This window comes from Anopheles stephensi, unplaced genomic scaffold (assembly GCF_013141755.1).
Source record: "Anopheles stephensi strain Indian unplaced genomic scaffold, UCI_ANSTEP_V1.0 ucontig69, whole genome shotgun sequence".
Taxonomy (NCBI): Eukaryota; Metazoa; Arthropoda; class Insecta; order Diptera; family Culicidae; genus Anopheles; species Anopheles stephensi.
In genome coordinates, this window is record NW_023405437.1 from 41,399 (window position 1) to 58,685 (window position 17,287).

General features: G+C 43.0%; 1 protein-coding gene across 6 annotated transcripts in view; it reads right to left on the reverse strand.

Moving 5' to 3' along the window:
- Positions 1 to 1,641: 1,641 nt before the first annotated feature.
- The window catches only part of LOC118517209 (D-beta-hydroxybutyrate dehydrogenase, mitochondrial-like), a 47,125-nt gene continuing 31,479 nt past the window's right edge, over positions 1,642 to 17,287 (reverse strand). For all 6 annotated transcript variants that reach the window (XM_036063175.1, XM_036063172.1, XM_036063173.1 and 3 more), the window contains exons 4-7: positions 9,149 to 9,352; positions 2,320 to 2,473; positions 1,882 to 2,240; positions 1,642 to 1,802 (exon numbers count right to left, since the gene is read on the reverse strand). In XM_036063175.1, coding sequence (XP_035919068.1) covers positions 1,644 to 1,802; positions 1,882 to 2,240; positions 2,320 to 2,473; positions 9,149 to 9,352 — 876 coding nt within the window. In that variant the 3' untranslated portion in view covers positions 1,642 to 1,643. The remainder of the gene's footprint in view (positions 1,803 to 1,881; positions 2,241 to 2,319; positions 2,474 to 9,148; positions 9,353 to 17,287) is intronic.

The following is a 17,287-nucleotide window of genomic DNA, read 5'->3' on the forward strand; positions in this document are numbered from 1 at the left end:
GTAAAGGAACCAACAAAACACAGCGTTTGTTTTTAACGAAACAAACGTCAAACGTAGCAGACGCGCAATATTTAACGAAACTTTATTTGAGGGAAAATTGAAAAAGAAGACTGAAAGATTTTGAAGGGATAAAAGATTAATTTTAAGTAACTAAGTGTAGCATGATTTATGATATATGAATCAAAAAGAACTGCAAGCAATAAACCATAATATTACTGTACGCTTGGGATGCTTTCTCATCTACCAATGGTTGGTGTCCTGGATGATAAACCAATAGATGGCGCCATGATAGATTCAGAATTACAGGGTTACTTCATTCGGGAAGGAATGTATTAAAAAATCGTAATATTCAACATTTTTCTAATTGTACTTTTTTGATTGATTTTGAAACAATAATGTGCGATATTAACATTTTTCGTCATTGCGAAGGTTGAATAATTTAATTAATTCAATTAATTGTCTTTATTAAATACCGGCCCGATGGTAGATGAGACAACGGCTTTCGTATTTATACAACAGGACTTGGGTTCAAATCCTTTTCCGGCTGTACCCCCATAGTGAGAACTGACTATACAAGTATGTGGTATCATTAAGTTTGGCAATCTAGAAAGCAGACAGGCCACACAGACGTTGTATCAAGAAGAGAAGAGAATATTCGTTATTTAACCTCTAGCTTATGATTTACCACATTGTCATCAGTTGATACCAGATAAAATTCATATTTTGTGGATCAAATTTATTATGTTTGATAATATTTTGCGGACTATTTATTAATAAATCATGATAATAGTAGTTTACAAAAAAAGTTATTAAAATTTTGATATAGAAATTTTTCATTCTCCATTTAAAATGCATTTAATACACGGGTTAACAGCGTAGAGATAACGGGTATGGAAAAAAACAGTATTAAACATTATTAGACATTCTAAACAAACGTTCAAATTGTGGATATAAAAAGGACTGTCATATCTGAGTATCCGTTTATAAAGTTAATGGTTGAGAGGATTGGTGTTCTTGGTGGTGAATCGTTAAAAAAAAAATTTCGAATTTCAAAAATGTTACAGATGACCAAATATTTTTTCCACATTTCCACATTCAATTTAAAAACTTCACTCTTCTTCCCAATCCCGTTTTAAGTTTTAATTCAACATTCAAACAATTTTTGTTTATTTTGGCGGCATGAATTTACAAAATGATATTGTTTTGTGCATGCAATTAAATTATTTGAAATAAAAAAAAAACAAACATGTTTTTGTCTAAATAACCTTTTAATTCTTACCCATACAATTGCTAAACTTATCGATTCCTCGTACCCTGATTCTCCTTGTTATGGGGCAATGGTATGGATATTTACCTGCCATAAGTAGACATGCCTGCCATTAGCCAATAGACCGTAATAGATTTAGTAAATAGATTCAGTAATTTCTTTCAATTAAAATTTGTTAAACAAAAAACAGTTTGTAGGTTTTCGGTATTTTATACATTTACATGTTTACTTGCCACTAAACAAACACAAGAATCTTTATAACAGAGCTTTGATTTCTATCTGGCTAGCAAAGCTACAGCAAGTTCCTAGATGAGAACATCAATCGACTAGCGAAACGAATACAAACACCTCTTCGCTCTCTACACCCTGTGGGCAGTTAAGCTTTAAACAGAATCTCGTACAGCAAGCTCGGCATATACTCGGCAGCGATGATCTGAAACTTTTCCTTGCACGTCAGTGGCGTGTAGCGAAACACCGGAAATGTGCGCACAATCGCATCGGACAAAGCGCGAACAGTTGCATGGAAATCGCCATCCTGTAAATTTGAATTTGAAATTTAATTTCAACGGAAAACACGATGCAGTACGTTGGGCTATTTCCTAACACACACTTACCCCGTAGCAGAACGGTTCCAGCGAACGGATCGCTTGCTCGAAGTAATCTTCACCGTACGTGTTCTTCTGCTCCTCGCTCAGCAGTGCCCACATCGATTTGGCCTGATCGCGCATATCCTTATCATCCAGCCAAGCGTCCCCGGCCGTCAGCTCGCTGGCGCACACAATCGACACACCAACCTGACGGGGCGTCAGCTCCTTGCGTAGACAGACGGCAAATCCTTCGATGGCGGCCTGCGTTGCACACAGGACACCGCGCACCGGCGACGGTAGATGGGCGAGAGCCGACGACAGAAATACGATTCTACCCTTACCGCTGCGAATCAGGGGCAACATGATCTGTGTCAGGCGTGAGGCACCTGTGACAAGCAGAAGAAGCAGCGCATGTCAGCGGGCATATTTTATGACGGTTTTTTTTTTGCACGGACCAGTACTTACCGATCACGTTAACGTCGAACGATTTTCGCAGCACGGGAAATGGGACCCATTCCAGCTCGCCGAGTGCATTCCAGAGGTCGCAGTGCACCAACGCCCACAGCCCAGACTCACCGGCGGGAAGATGTTGAGCGATGTAAAGTGAAGCTTCCAGCATCTATCAAACACGTGGAGGACGGAAAGAAAAAAGAACAAAAAAGGGAACCGAGTTCGTATTACTGATTGCTTATTCTTTTGTGAACGGCGTGGCATGCCGTTTCCACGAAACAACCGCCATCGGCTATCTGTCGGCACTAATAGGATGTGGCGGTAAATATGCACCTTGGACAAAACAAAGCATTCGCGGGAATCTTCTGTACGCAGCCGAAGCCACTGAATTAGGTGTGGGGAGGGCTACCCCGATAACAGTGGATAGACAGCTAAAAATATGCATACCGAGAATGGTGGCCCGTCAAAAGCTTTTTCCGCAACAAATATGGGTTTTGGTCAAGTATCGGTAGCATTCATCGCAAATGCTGCATATGTACATGGTGGTGGTCAGAGGTCGGCAATGATTTAATGGATTGGAATGATTTCAAAATTTTAGCGATGTACATTTGTGTAATTTATTGAAGCTATATTTACGCAGGAATTAAGAAAACAATCGAATTCAAATTAAACTTGTTGGTTGGTCTTCTGAAGTAGTAAACGAGTAGTTACACTATTCATATTTCTATAGTATCCTAAAACTTGTTCTGAACCTTTAATAAATGAGGTTCAACTTCAACTAGCTATTATTTTCACCCAGCTCCTATGCAAGTCCTAAAGGAAAATTTACAATGTACCTATCACCCCGAGTATTGTTGAATAATTTGTTGTATGGACGGACGATTTGTTCTAATTCAAAGGAATGTTTGATACGTTGTTAATATATTCAGAATCTCCACGGTTCGGGGTTCAAGATAGCCTTCAAGATGTTACTCGCATTAAGTTAGGTTACAATAAAGGCCACACTCACTTCTTCTTTTTCTATGGCTCTCACAATATCAAGAGTACTCCATCTGCCATTTCTGGCGTCCTATGACTTGATTTTACCCGTAGCTGGATAGGTTAGTCCTGCGTACGGGGAGGCGGTCTTGATCGGATTTGAAGCCTAGTCTTGAACTTCGGCCACACGATCGGTTAAACGATCGGAAACGACGTTCCTCTACGTCTCATAACATCGAAGCATGGAGTGTTTTCGCTCGAACACTGGCAGGTTCATCGAAGAGATCGGATATGACGAGACGAGCCGATTGTAATATTCGCCTATTTAGCAGCTTGATATATATTATCAGGTCTATAAACATTTACATGCTTCGTTTACTTTTTTCTACTTTAGCACAACCTGGCAAAAGTTGTTCAGGGTTTGCTTGCCTCTAGCTCTCGTTTCATTAATTAATAAACAAATAGTTTTCGGTGTGATTGCAAAATGAATACATTCGTTCCAGAAAAAGTGTATTTACGGGGAATTTTCCTTCATTGCGTTGTGATGAAAACTTCGTCCACCGAGACGCATACTATGGCGATCACGCTTTATCGAAAGATCGAGAACTGGAGACAACACTTGATGAAGACCCGATCCAAACACAGACTCATCGGGCAAATGCGTTTGGGGTTATTCAGCCAACCATTTGTCAGCGTATTAAATGAATTAGGTATGATCCGGAGGACGGGGTGGTCCGGTGGCCGAGGCGACAGCGGCGCCTGTCTTCTCACGGCAGGGCCGGTGTTCAAATCCCATCCAGGCCGACTCCCAGTACGTAGGGCTTGACTACTTTACCACGAGTAAAATTAAGTCACAGAAAGCCAGAAATGTGGCAGGCCGTGACGAGACCTCTCGAGGTTGTAGTGCCAAGGAAGAAGAAAATGATCCGGAAGACAGGGGCCATTGGGTGCCACATGAGCTAAAGCCCCGTGACATAGAGCGCCGTTCCAAGGAATCCACAATCTGCCCAAGAGATGGGAAAAGGTCGTACAAAGTGACAGAAATTATTTTTCTGAATGAAATCGATATCCATTCGAACCTATGAGGCATCATTAGTAAAAAAAACCGAAAAAAAACATATTTATAGACCTGATAAGTTTGGAAGGTTATTCCACAGATGAGACAAAGAAAGGGTCCAAAATCGAAAAGATGTTTAAATAAGGTAAAATAAGATTCCAACCCTGGATTCGTTAAAACGATGTTTTTTTTTATTTTGCAAAATCCTAGCACAATAAGCTAGGGCGAAGAATCATTGAAGCTATACCAAAAGAGTTAATATCAAATATTTTCTTGAGAGTCTAATATGTGTGTAAAGTCATTTCACCGCTGTAGGTCCACCCTTTAATGGATATGGTACTAGCCACTAGTAATGACCTTGGTACATGAGTCAGAAGAGCTTCAGCATAGCTGGAAGAGACTCTTGGAATCAAACGGTAGTCCTACCTAGAATGTCGAACCGGACAACTCAGCTGAATGGTTCAAATAGCTATGGAATATGGTGCATTACTTTGAGCAAACTTGCAAACTTTGAGAATTTCGCTCCATTATGCCCAACGAAGCTGAATGCAGATTGATCGAACCTTTAACGGCAAAGTTGCGGGATTTATGCAAGTATTACAACTACTCTGAGACTTCGTTTATGACACTTGCATGTTACGAAACTGTATGAATTGCACAAAAAAAATTAAATGAAGCTTTTTCAAGCTATTGTGAGGTGAATTGCATCACCTATACTATCAAGATTTACGAGCCTCCACGGATTGCCAACCACTGGGTACAGCTGCAGCGAAGCTGTTGTTTTGCGATAGTTCTGATTGTTTCATGTTTTGCACATTACTTTCCCGGAAAGCTCTTCACGCGGAACATTGTGACCGTGAAAACGTGCAAACATTTCCATACTAAAATGTCAAAGATGATGTTGGACCGGTTCCAAATTCGACGAAATCAAATTTTGGATCAATTTGTCCTTCCTTTTTTTGGGTTCTACTTACTCCAACAAAAAACTCCCAACTCTCGGACGGACGTGTATAAGTACGAGAAAAGGCACACGGGAGCGTTACCTACGATTTTGGGTGCTTAACAGATTTGACACGATTTGTGGAATTGAATAAAGGTACAAGCTGGCTGCACATGCACATTTTCATGATGTGCCGTCGTGAGAGAACGTTCGGTACGCTGGAATTTTCCTGATCACACACACATACACACACAAAGGACACATCAACGACATCTACAACCTTCGCCCAATGGGTGTGTGGTTGCTGGGTGCTGTAACGAACCGAACCCACTTCGGATTCGGGTTTTTGGAGCGTGAAAGAAATAGCATAACTCCCACGTGGGACGGACGAGAACCGTGGCTTCCGTGTGGATTTAAGCTGGATGACGATTTTTCTGTACAGATTGCTTTCAATAACATCGTCCACGCTGGTACAAAATCACCACGGATGGAGCGAAACGGGAGATGGGTCTGCATGGCCCCAAAGGATATATCATAATTTAATTGGAAACAAACTGAAACTGCTTGAGCATAAGACCCCATTCGCACCTACGCAGCAGTACCGTTTGACCTTACCCATTCGACCGGACACCGGTGTGGGAATCTAAAAGCAGCGGAGCAAACGTGGAGTGAGAAATTGAAAAATGACCCAAACCCTGGGATGGTTTCCTTTTACGGCAGCTGACGAAGAAACTGAAGGAAACACTTTTCCGAATGGCTCTAACGATTGGATGTAGGTCAACAGCAGCAGCAGCAGCAGCAGCAGCAGTAATGGTCCTTTGATACCGTTGATAGTGTGGGAAGGATGATGATAAATCCAAAAACAGGAAAAATTTCAAAAATTCAACGAAATCGGTGTAGAACGGTCCTTCCGAAAACTCCGAATTGATAATCACTGGGATAGCACTGTGATCATGGGCTGAGCTGCTGAGCGCCATGAACAGGAGTTGAATGAATTTAAAGCAATTTATGTTGAGCGAATTCGTTCCGCTCGGGCTAGGTCGTTTGTGTGTATTTTCGTTAGGACGCACTTGCACTTTGTTGAGGCATAAACATGTGACGTGATGTGATGTGGATCGTTTTGATACCGTAATGTAATACAAATACAGTCAACTAACCTCGGACGAGGTAAGAAGGACACATGATAGTGAGGAAACAAACATGCTATTAATATTAAGTAGAAATGTTTGATCAAAAATTAATAAACTAGAATAATCTAATCACTGAAGATCAGGCTCATGTGCCCCACGTCAAATGGAACTTGATTTGTTCCTTTGATTCCACCGTGTCTATGCTTCTCCTTAACCGATTTTTATTAACTTATTATAATATGACCGTTCCTATGTTGCATTACTGTTGTGACAATCGTAGTCACTAAGATTCAAATTTAAGCTGGTTAGATGAAGTTTTCCATTAGAAAGTCGCTCAAAATATCTATTAGTAACTGCCGAGTCGATAGCGGCGAGGGTCGTCACAAGGCAGAAGCCGATCGCCTCCTTGCATGCAGGACTTAACTATCGAAGTCTGGGTAAAATCAAGTCACGGAAAGCCAAAACGGCAGGCCAAGACCTCTCAAGGTTGTAGAGCCACGTAAGAAGAAGATGAAGAACTGCTAAAGTTAAGTGAGAGCTGTTGATACTGAGTGATCGCCACATGCGCGACTTAGATATAGAAGACGTCGTTTTTTTCTAGGATATTCTTCGCCGTTTTTTCGATTCCTAGACGAAAGTGTCATACCGGAGATGCCTTGAATTTTCTCCATCTGCAATGGAGACTGTATTACACAGTAAAAGAAAACTGTTGGGCCGGTGGGATTTGTTGAGATTTTTTGATAATCAGAAAGATTTTCGGCCCCTTATGTGTGGAAGGACAATGGAGGAACTGTTACAATGACGTCGAGCGAACTGTAGGGTGTTCTCACCATCGTTCAGCGAATTAGAATCGCCAGACTCCGATGGGCTGGTCATGTCATGATAATGGCACCGGACGACCCAGCCCGTACAGACATTTTTGGCCGTCCACAAGTACAGATGAGGTGTGATAGGCCTAAACGGAAATGGAGTGATCGTGAAGACAAACTTTCGGCTTGCCGGAGGCTCTGACCGTGATAGGTTGTTGATAACAACCTAGCAGCGAAGTTCATAGTTGGTTTGAGAGGCATTGTTCTCCTACTATGGGCTCAACAAACTCCTGCAACCCAGAAGACGGTACATCGCACACTGATACTATGCTTGCACTATGCCTACGGAGGATGGCAATGCACTCGCACTATTTTCGAGTGGTGGGTGCTAAGGTCTATCTTTGAAGGCGTTTGCGAGCAAGGCGTGTGGAGAACTAGAATGAATCTGAATGAAGCTGAACTGTTTGGTGATATACTGATATCCTGACGGAGACTAAAACCTTTCTCGATGGCTGGGGCACGTGATGAGAAAGCCCGCAGAGGAGCACAGCGAGCTCGTTGGCTGGAACAGGTGGAATTTGATCTGTCGAAGATCGGATTCAGCCCTTGATCGAGGAGTGCAAACCAGGACCGAGTTATCTGGAAACGGATTGATGACTTGACCGTCCGAAGTAGAAGAAGAAGATTTTGATGCGTGGATTGGCAGACGACGGCGCTAAACCATGAGCGGTATCGAGGATTGTTGCAGCAGGCCAACCACGAAGCAGTTGTAGCGCCCGATAAGTAAGAAATTTTGTCTTTCTCCAAAGCTCAAAGCTATTTTCAACTTCCTTGCTAAGAAATAAAACTCGTTTTGGAGCAGACTGGTGGCCAAAGCGATAATGGCGCCGGTTGTCACACGGAACAAATGTTCAATTAAAGTTCGTCGATCATTTGGTCATTCCCCACTCCTGCAGTATTTATAATGAGATCTTCTTACTTTTTGAAAATGGCTAAGAAACAAAAACTCAAAAAAGACATTAACGATCAAGCTGTATTTATCGATCAACGATTATTGCAGGTAATGTTGTGTATGTATAATAGGCAACCTATTCGACGAGGCCCCTTTAAATTACCTAACTTTATACAAAAGACCTATTGCAAATGACCATGATGTTTTGGATAGATCGTACGGACTCGAGAGGTCTCGGCCTGCCGTTTCTGGTTTTCTGTGACTTCATTTTACCCGTGGTAAAGTAGTCAGCTCTAAGTACGGGGAGGCGGTCTGGAAGGGATTTGAACCCCGGTCTCGGCCACCGGACCGCCCCTATAGAGACATGTTACCTATAGATATAAATTTATCTTTAATAAATGCATTTGGCGATAAAACAAGTAGTTTTATTTGGAAGAAAAGGACTTCGTGATGCTGCAGTGTCACCAACAAAAAGGTGTATAATATTCTCCCTACAAATAAAGAACTAAGATTTACCGAGATTTTCATATCTCTTACTCGCCTGCTGTGCAAACGGCATGTCCACCGGCAAGAACAAACATAAATAGATCTTACACTTTCAAAACGTACTTCCTGACCTCCCGACCCAGCTAGAGGTCAGCGCGAGGTGCGTCATTTGGCAAATGAAATTCATTTGCGTGCACCCCGTGAGCCGTTTTGCCGCACACCAAATTTAGCCCAAGTCAATGGCACAATTTGAAGCGCGGAGCTTGCGCTTGGAGCTAGTACACACTCGGATTGTCTTTTTGCGGAATGGTTTGAAGCTGTTCTGGTGAGCAAAACAAATCGAAAGAATGAAGCGAACCATGGCGAGTATGGTTTTCCCGGCACCCAGAAGCGTTCATTATCATATTCAAATCAGGTGCACCTCTACCGCACAAAGTGCATAGTGGATGGAAGGAAGACCGTGCCGCATCGGGCCATGGGCCACCCACTTACCTCGACCTCGCTGGTCACGCTTAGCTGGAGCAATTTGAGACGCCCGGAGGAGGTTTCCTTCAGCGTGGTCGCATCGTCACTGTCCTGCAGCTTCTTGAAGCCCGCAAACACGGTGAACCCAAGGTCATCCAGATACTTGGCAAGGGCGCGAGCCAGCGGTGACTCACAGCCGGTGATGAGGACCGCCTTTCCAAGGGGCGAAATCTGTAACGAGCCGAAGTGGGAAAATGGAGAAAATTTTAAAGCGGCTTAAAGCATATCACGGAAGATCCTTACTTCATCGTCGTGTATGATTGAACTGAGACGTGATAGTTCAGTGGAAAATTCGAACCCCTCTTGCGACGAAACCATTTTCCAATAATTAATTTCTTCTCAATTCAATCCCGAAACACGCTGGAAAGGAGATTCCAACGAAGAAGTGTTTGGCTTTTCGAAAAGGTCAAATAGATACTGGATTTTTTTTTGAAGGGGTTTTCGGTCCGCCTCTACCTTCGGGCGTCGATAAATGTCAGCAGGTGGATGAACTTGAGTCGATTAAATCTTGGTGAAAGGTGAGAAACTGTTCCGATGTCAACGGGGAGTGTGATGAGCGAATTTGGAGCCATCTTTTTTTGTTTTGTCGTCTAATTACTCGAAACGAAATCAACGCCAAATGGCAGAAGATGTCGAGATGCCTTTACACCGAACGAGTACAATCGTTCCGAACCGATCTATTTTCATTCGAGCCGGCGAGGAATCTCGGAAAGCCATCGTGTCGGAATGTTCGGTGGAATGTTGTTACTGGATTTTTTATTTCATGAAAGATATTTCCTTTGATATCAAGGAAAGAAAGCTGTGCGTCTTGAATGGATAAGCGCACCCTTGAAAGGATCCACCCGGAGTTGGAGATATGTTTGATCGACGCATTTCTACTAATTTGGGAAAATAAACACGCGCGCTACATGCGGAACGATAAAACGAAGCTTCTTATGAGGAAATCCTCGGCTCGGAGGACGCTTTGAGCAATTAAAATGGTGTTTTCTTTGCCCTTTTACTTATATGGACAGGAGGCACGCGGAATGTGTTCCGTGGTATGTGAATTGATTTACACGAATATTTAGGACGTAAAAGTAAAATTACTTATTTACAAATTTGGCTAAAGTTGTCTTGCTTTTGACATAACTTTAGGCGTATATTCCAATGATCTAACGCTTGATACAAAATTTGACAGCTATGCTCACAGCAGTTATAATATATGACTCACAGCACAATCTAATCCTTGTAATAGGTTGTTTCTTTCATTAATTAAAAAGACTTTATAAGAAATCAGCTGCTTGAAGGATTCTTAAAAAAAAACTCAAGTCGTTATTACCCTGCTCGATTGTTCGACAAAAAATTTCTAAATCGAGAAATCAGTATTATGGTTGTGAAATTTGCTATTCGTTAGACAGTGAAGGGAGCCAAGTCATATTGCTTACGAATAAAAACTAAGCAAGTTTACTTATTTATTACGGTGTTTGTTTATTTTGAAATGAAAATGTGTGGAATTTGTACAATTTGTTCTCACGCAACCAAACCTTCATTACGGCTGATAGTTTAAGACAAAAGAAATTTGTCCAATTTTTGCAGACACCAATTAATCCGATCAATCCAACACCAAATATCAGGAAACTCACCCTTATAGGTATCATTCTCTGCTAAGAAGATCGATAGTATTTTACAGTACACCCAGGCTAGAGGAGTTGAATTTTTTGTGTATGAAATTGTTGCAGACATTTATATATGACATGGTATCAACCATAAAGATCGGAAAGAAGAATAAGAAGAAACGGCTGAACGGATGCTACGGAGCTAAAATATTTCGTATTATTAAAAATGCACAGAAATATTCTTTCTGCAGTTGGTAGTACTGTAATAACTTTTATTTTATTATTTTTAAATTTCACAATCAGTCTAATATTTGATACATCTTCGAATCGAAGTCATCATTTTTGTAGCAAGAGTTTGGTGCGATTTGACGAAAGCAAAAGCTTGACGAAAGTTAGACTTCTCTAGCTAGCAACCAGAATACGGATCCATTCGATATGTGATAAGTGAAGGTTTGTTGGAGAATTTGTCTGTTAGACAACCTTCATAAGCGCTATTGTTCTCAAAGGACAACAAAAAACAATCCTACATGCATTTGTGTGTCCTTTACACGTGAGTATATTAATGAGTCGTTACTCACACAAACAACCTAAGAAGGTACATAAAATTTCCCTCCACGAGGCACGTTGCTTGAATGGAGGAAATTAATTTTGTTTTGTCTCGAAAAAAAAAACCTATCCATCAAGCATCGTAGCGTTAATGCTGCTGCTGCTGCTGCTCCAAAAACAAAGTTACGACATCCACTGCAAAGATAAATGCCGAACGCTTCGGTGTGCATACCAAAAAGGGCCTCTCACGATTTACTTCATAACGTTTCACAGAGTTTCGGTGTCAATTAAGTAGTTATCTGAAAGAAAGCACTCGCTCGCTTAAGAATTCGCTACAGGTACGCGTAGCTTCGCCGGATGAAGCTGCTGACACACGCATCGCCTAGACATGAGCTACGATCCCATATCGTTTGCCCGTTTTACGTGGCAACACTGCCGTGTTTCATATTTTGTTCCAGCGCTATTATTATCTTTGGTGAATTTTCCCGCAAGCTAGCCGTATTCACTGCGACGCTGATCACAGACAGCGTGCCGGATGTTTGGACTGCCGAACGGCGAACAAATCCTGTCGAGCGTCGAGCTAGAGCGAAAGCCGGTGGAAAATTTGCCTATATCGCTTCGGTGGGCTGCTCCCACTCGGGTGAGCGCGAGGGATGGGCAAAGCAAAAGTAAACAACCGACGAATGGGTGGCTTGGTGAATTTGAAGTATTTGATGTTGCTAGAAGTGATCGGTATCGAGCCATCGGGCGTGCTCTGATCCTCTGCTGCTGCTGGGGTGGGGAAAATGTTTAATGTTTTCTCTCCAACATAAAGTATAGCAAACATGACAAACTTAACTTGTGCGTGAGTTTGCTTGCATTTCGGTGGAGGAGGTTGCCTTGCTGGCAATGGTTGCGAAAGTTTGTCTAAGAAAAAATATTGGCTTCAAGGTACCGGCTTGACTTTCGACGAAATTTGCTGATAAAATTTGCGAAGCATCAGGTGGATTTTGGATCGAATTTTATCAGGAACTCGCTGCTATTACAGAGATTCTATTTAAAAACTTTGTTATGGTTTTGACTATTTACCAATAACGGCGAGAAACTGTTTTGATAGCTTTGGGACGTCACAAAAGCCCCACCGCAGGTTATCATTGTGGGTTTGAATGAAAACAAAGCATGACGATCAAAAACAAAACAACGGTCTGAAAGGAAGGACCCAAAATTTTGCATCTTTCACGGTTAAGGTTAAGTGAAATGAGTCGCATCAAAGATGCAACGAAACGAAACGGACGGCCAAAAGCTTCGTCTCCAAGCGCCCGTTTCCTGCTGCTACAAACGCACACAGACACACTCGCCTGTAGCTGTAGACATCCTTCGCAAAGCAGGATAATATATTGTGATTATCATGGACACAATGTTCCGTAACCTTGATAATGGCGGCAGAAGTGGAAGCATAATTCATTCAACCCAAGTCCCTCCGTAAGCTGCTCGAAGCGTTGCCCGTAAGGTTTGAAGCGATGCCAACGGCGTGGAGTGAAAGCCGCCGCTGCTACCCACCATAACTGCCGAAACCCTCAACGAAGACGCTATGGCACAAAAAAAAGGTCACAATGCTACCTCATCGAAGCCAAATGAATCATTCTATTGAAATGACGAAATTAATATCCGTGCACCAACTGCAACCTGGCTGTGTCGTGTCGTCTCGTGGACACAATCTTTGCCCAGCGGCGGACGGTCGCCAGAAACTTTCTTCTCACGCCAACGCGAACGAGTTCGGAACGAGAATGAATCAGGCTCCATTTAAGATCTGACGATATGCACTGACGATAGCTAGCGTAGGAAAGGAAAGGGAAAAGACAGATACCAACTTTAGAACTTTTCGGTGCGACGTGCGAACGTGTACAAGTCCTCTGGCAGCGCGAATGCGTCACATACATTCAGGCGCTTCATCGACCAGAAAGCCATTACACAAATCTTCCCACATTGCGTTTTATGATACGCGCGCGACCATTTTATTTCTGTTTCCTCTTTTTGGCTGTTCTGAGCATCTCTTGTCTTCATCGCCAAACCCCCGCCCCCCCAATCTTCCCCCCAGGTTCTACCTTCCCGGTTCTCGTTAGTTTGAACTTTTATTGAGACGTGAAGAAAAAAGAACGAGCGAAGCATAATCTTGGAAACAGGCAAATCAATTTTAGCGTTCTTCGCACTCTTTACTGCTCGTCGATCTTACGCCTTATGCCTTACGCGTGCTTGCAGCCTTTCGTTTGATGCTTCCCCTTTGATCCTGGGCTTGCTTCGAGTGGGACTACGGTACTACGTCACCACCGAAAAAGCGGACAGACGAGAATGACACTGGCGTTAGAAAGCGTGCGTAACAGACGCCATCTTTCCGGCAACTTTCCGAACCAGTGCCGGGAGGTCGACGAAGGGGAAGCACTCAACGGCATAAACGATGGCCTGACGGATAGACCCGGCCAGTACGAAAGAATAGAGCCGCTTTTACCGTGCTGACCTTGTCTAGTATTCATATCCGGTGCCGGAAGAAAGATTCCGACGTGGGTTTTAGGTCTTCCGGCTCGCTTACGGGCCTTGTCTTCTGCTGGCACCCCATCCAAGGATTGCTCCCGGGTGTTGGTATCACTATTTCATTGAATAAAAATCACACCACCATCGTCCCCCGTTCGTGTGCGTCTTTCGGCATCCCATTTTGACCGGACAGAATCATCGAATGAATGAATGAAAAGTGCGCGCCCGTGGGAAAAAAACAACGCCAGCCAGCCAGCGCGCATCGCACGGTCGCATCAATGAATGACAATGATGTCCCCCGAAAGACTGGTGACTCATCCATCGAGCTGGTGCCTTTGGGGAGAATTGTTTATGACGATGGCAACTGTGATATTCCGGAAAAATGTGCACCAAAGTGCCCCGCAAAAACGGAAGAAGTGATCGACAAGATGGCTCAATTCTAATATCCATCCACGATGGGGCGGATGTTTGCCCTGGTGCCGAGGCATGGAAGTGAAGGGGAAAGCAAAACAAACACACAGAAACATCGTCATAGGCATAGTTGGCAATCAGTATTCAGATTTCCCACGCCGCGAAACCCTCTTCGGAATGAAAAATCAAAGTGCTGCTTACCAGTGTAGGTCGCAAGTGTGCCGAGCGCGGCAGAAGCATAAGCACCGAGCGTTTTCCTGGTATTGTCGACCTTTGCGCCAGAATGTGACCGGAGTCTTGAATGAGTGATCTAAATTCCTTTTCGCATCCTCTTGTCGGCCCGTTTTGTCTTAGCGGGAGAGAACATTCTTTACCAAACCTCAACAAATGCGCGAGCTTTACGACGTGTGAAACTATGCACGGCCCTGCACTCAACTTGGGTCACGTTCAACCTTAGCCGAATCCAAAAATCCTACCCCTTGTATGAATATGGAATGAACTACTCGAGATTCGCATCAGTAACCGACGTGCAAAAAGTTTTGCACTTCGTTTGGGCTTCTAATTGCGGCAAGCTTTTTTTGTTTGAGGGGACATATGGAGACGGTGCGAGGAGTCGATTCCACATGTCGGACTGAAGAAATGCTCTCTCTCTCTCTCTCTTTCTCTCTCTTTCTCTCTCTCTCTATCTCTCAGTCTCTTCGGACGTGTTTCTGCTCCACGTGTCTTTTTTCGATCGTTGTTGCCCAACCATCGCCAAGTGATTCTATTTTCTGCCATTCTGCCACTCTATCTAGCGTCTGGCGATCGAAACTTTTCTATCGAGCGCTTTATTTCGGTGAGCTATGTCGTACACCCACATGGTACGACATTTTGCAACCATTATGCATGCCGAGGGCTTTCTTAGTTTCGGGCGTTCCAACCGTGGGTGTACGGCTTGGAAAATCCTTTTCCCAGATTTTTTTTTGTTTAGTTCTCTCTCTCTCGTTGCTGTTGTTGATTTTTGGGCCCCACCCTTTTGCGCATCGCATTGTTGGGTCGGTTGTCGGTGGCCGCACTCGCTTGCTTACCCATTCATGTTTTACGGGTGTTTCCATTATGTACGAACGATTGCGCACTATCGATATGGAAATGTAATGAATCCATTTCAGAACGTTCGAGAAGCGTTTCGTTTGGGGCTGGATTTGTCTAATGGGATGGTTTAAAGCTGTGTCGACAATATTAACAAATTATAAATGGGAGTTGAAATATGGAGATGCCCTTGAGGGGGGAGGGCTGTTACATACTTTTTCGATTTTCATTTCAAAATTATTCAGATTTTCTGTTTATTATTATTATTATTATCATAGCAATAGGGTCAGGCTGTTACTATTAAATACAAAGAATATTATTATTATAATTCATAAGTTTGTCTGCGAGCATGCTACCACAGCTGTACTCAAAAGATCAGATTAAAAGTTTTAGCGTAATAATCCGGCTTAGGGACTATCCCAGCACTCACATACGCCTCTGAGACGTGGACTTTGCCCAAAAATGATGGAACCCTATTAGCCGCGTTCAAGAGGAAGATGCTCAGAAGGGGCTAAAACCCGTATGTGTGGAAGGACAAATAAGGCTCGGCAACAAAGACGAGCTCTATGAACTGTACGATGATTTCACCACAGTGCAGTGAATTAGACTCGTCAGTCTCCGGTGGGTTTGTCATGTCATGAGAATGGCACCGGACGCCTCAGCCCGCAATGTTCTGTCAGACCGTCCACAAGGATAGAGGAGGCGTGGTAGGCTCAAATTAAGATGGAGTGATGGCGTTTATGCGTCCGCCAAACCGGCCGGGATAATTGATTGGCAGATGAAGGCGCTGGACGGTTAGCGGTATCGATGAATGTTGCAGATTGTTGTTAAAGAGTAGATCGAAGACGAGCAATTGACGGAATGTTAAAAAAGGCTGTAGGCCCTAATTACGACACCTGGTCATTTAATTGGGTATGAGAGAGATAGGCTGGCTAGATTATTTACGAAAAATAAATCTGGCCTTGGACCTGATCGTCTCGATCATTTTTGATTTCTAGTTGTGGGTGACCACGACACACTACACCAAGAACAATGACTATCAAGAGTAGGTTAGAGGGACGTACAATCCGTAGTGGGTGAGGAAGGGAGAAATATTTTCAAATCATCTGGGTATCCCAAAAGAAACAATGTCGACGCCTGAGGTCAATTTTTGGATTCTACCGAGCGAACGGTACACTAGTTTAGTTTTTTTTTCATCTTTCCTTTCAATTCTACTGGTTGTCTGTTCTGTGTGTTGTTTCTCGCTTTTATGTCTGAGGATGAATGACTCGATAAATATTCATTTATTGTATTGTATGAATGAGTGTGTTAATGGAAGGGCTTGGTATGGCATAGGCACGCTCTTAGAACGGACGGGATATGTTGTCCACTCACGATATAGACCTTCGATAAACGGTTTGTAGAAGGAATACGGTTTGGACACACGTTAAAACTAATGTAAATTGTACACTGTTTTGTAATAAAGTTTTAGGCAATACGGCCAGACATTCCCGGGTAGCTAGTCTTTGAAAGGAAGGTTCTACTTAACTTTACGACTTTTTAGGTCCTACACGCCATAACAATCGCTTATCATAAAATTATACCACCGTGCTATGATCGCGTCGAGCAGTTATTCAACGAACATTCAATAGTATACCTTTAGGCGCATAGTATACCAGTATACCAATAATAGTATACCAGTCTCATCAAACTGCAAGAAAATATACCACAGTCGTTGTTGGAGCGTTTTGAGAAGCTTTAAAACAGTCAACATGGAACCAGTGAGGACTTCCATTCTTTAGAGCCGCAGGAAACACATTGTAGAACGATGAAGGTCCGTGAAGGCGTACGAAGAGAGATTATAATAATAAAAAATTGTGAAGAGCACATCCACCGGTAAGTGTGCTTCAGCTGCCATCGAATGTCAATCATAGATTTGACCCGATTGTTGGTCTGACGTCACAGTGGCCGGAGAGGGCTTTTGGCAGGGCGTTATGCT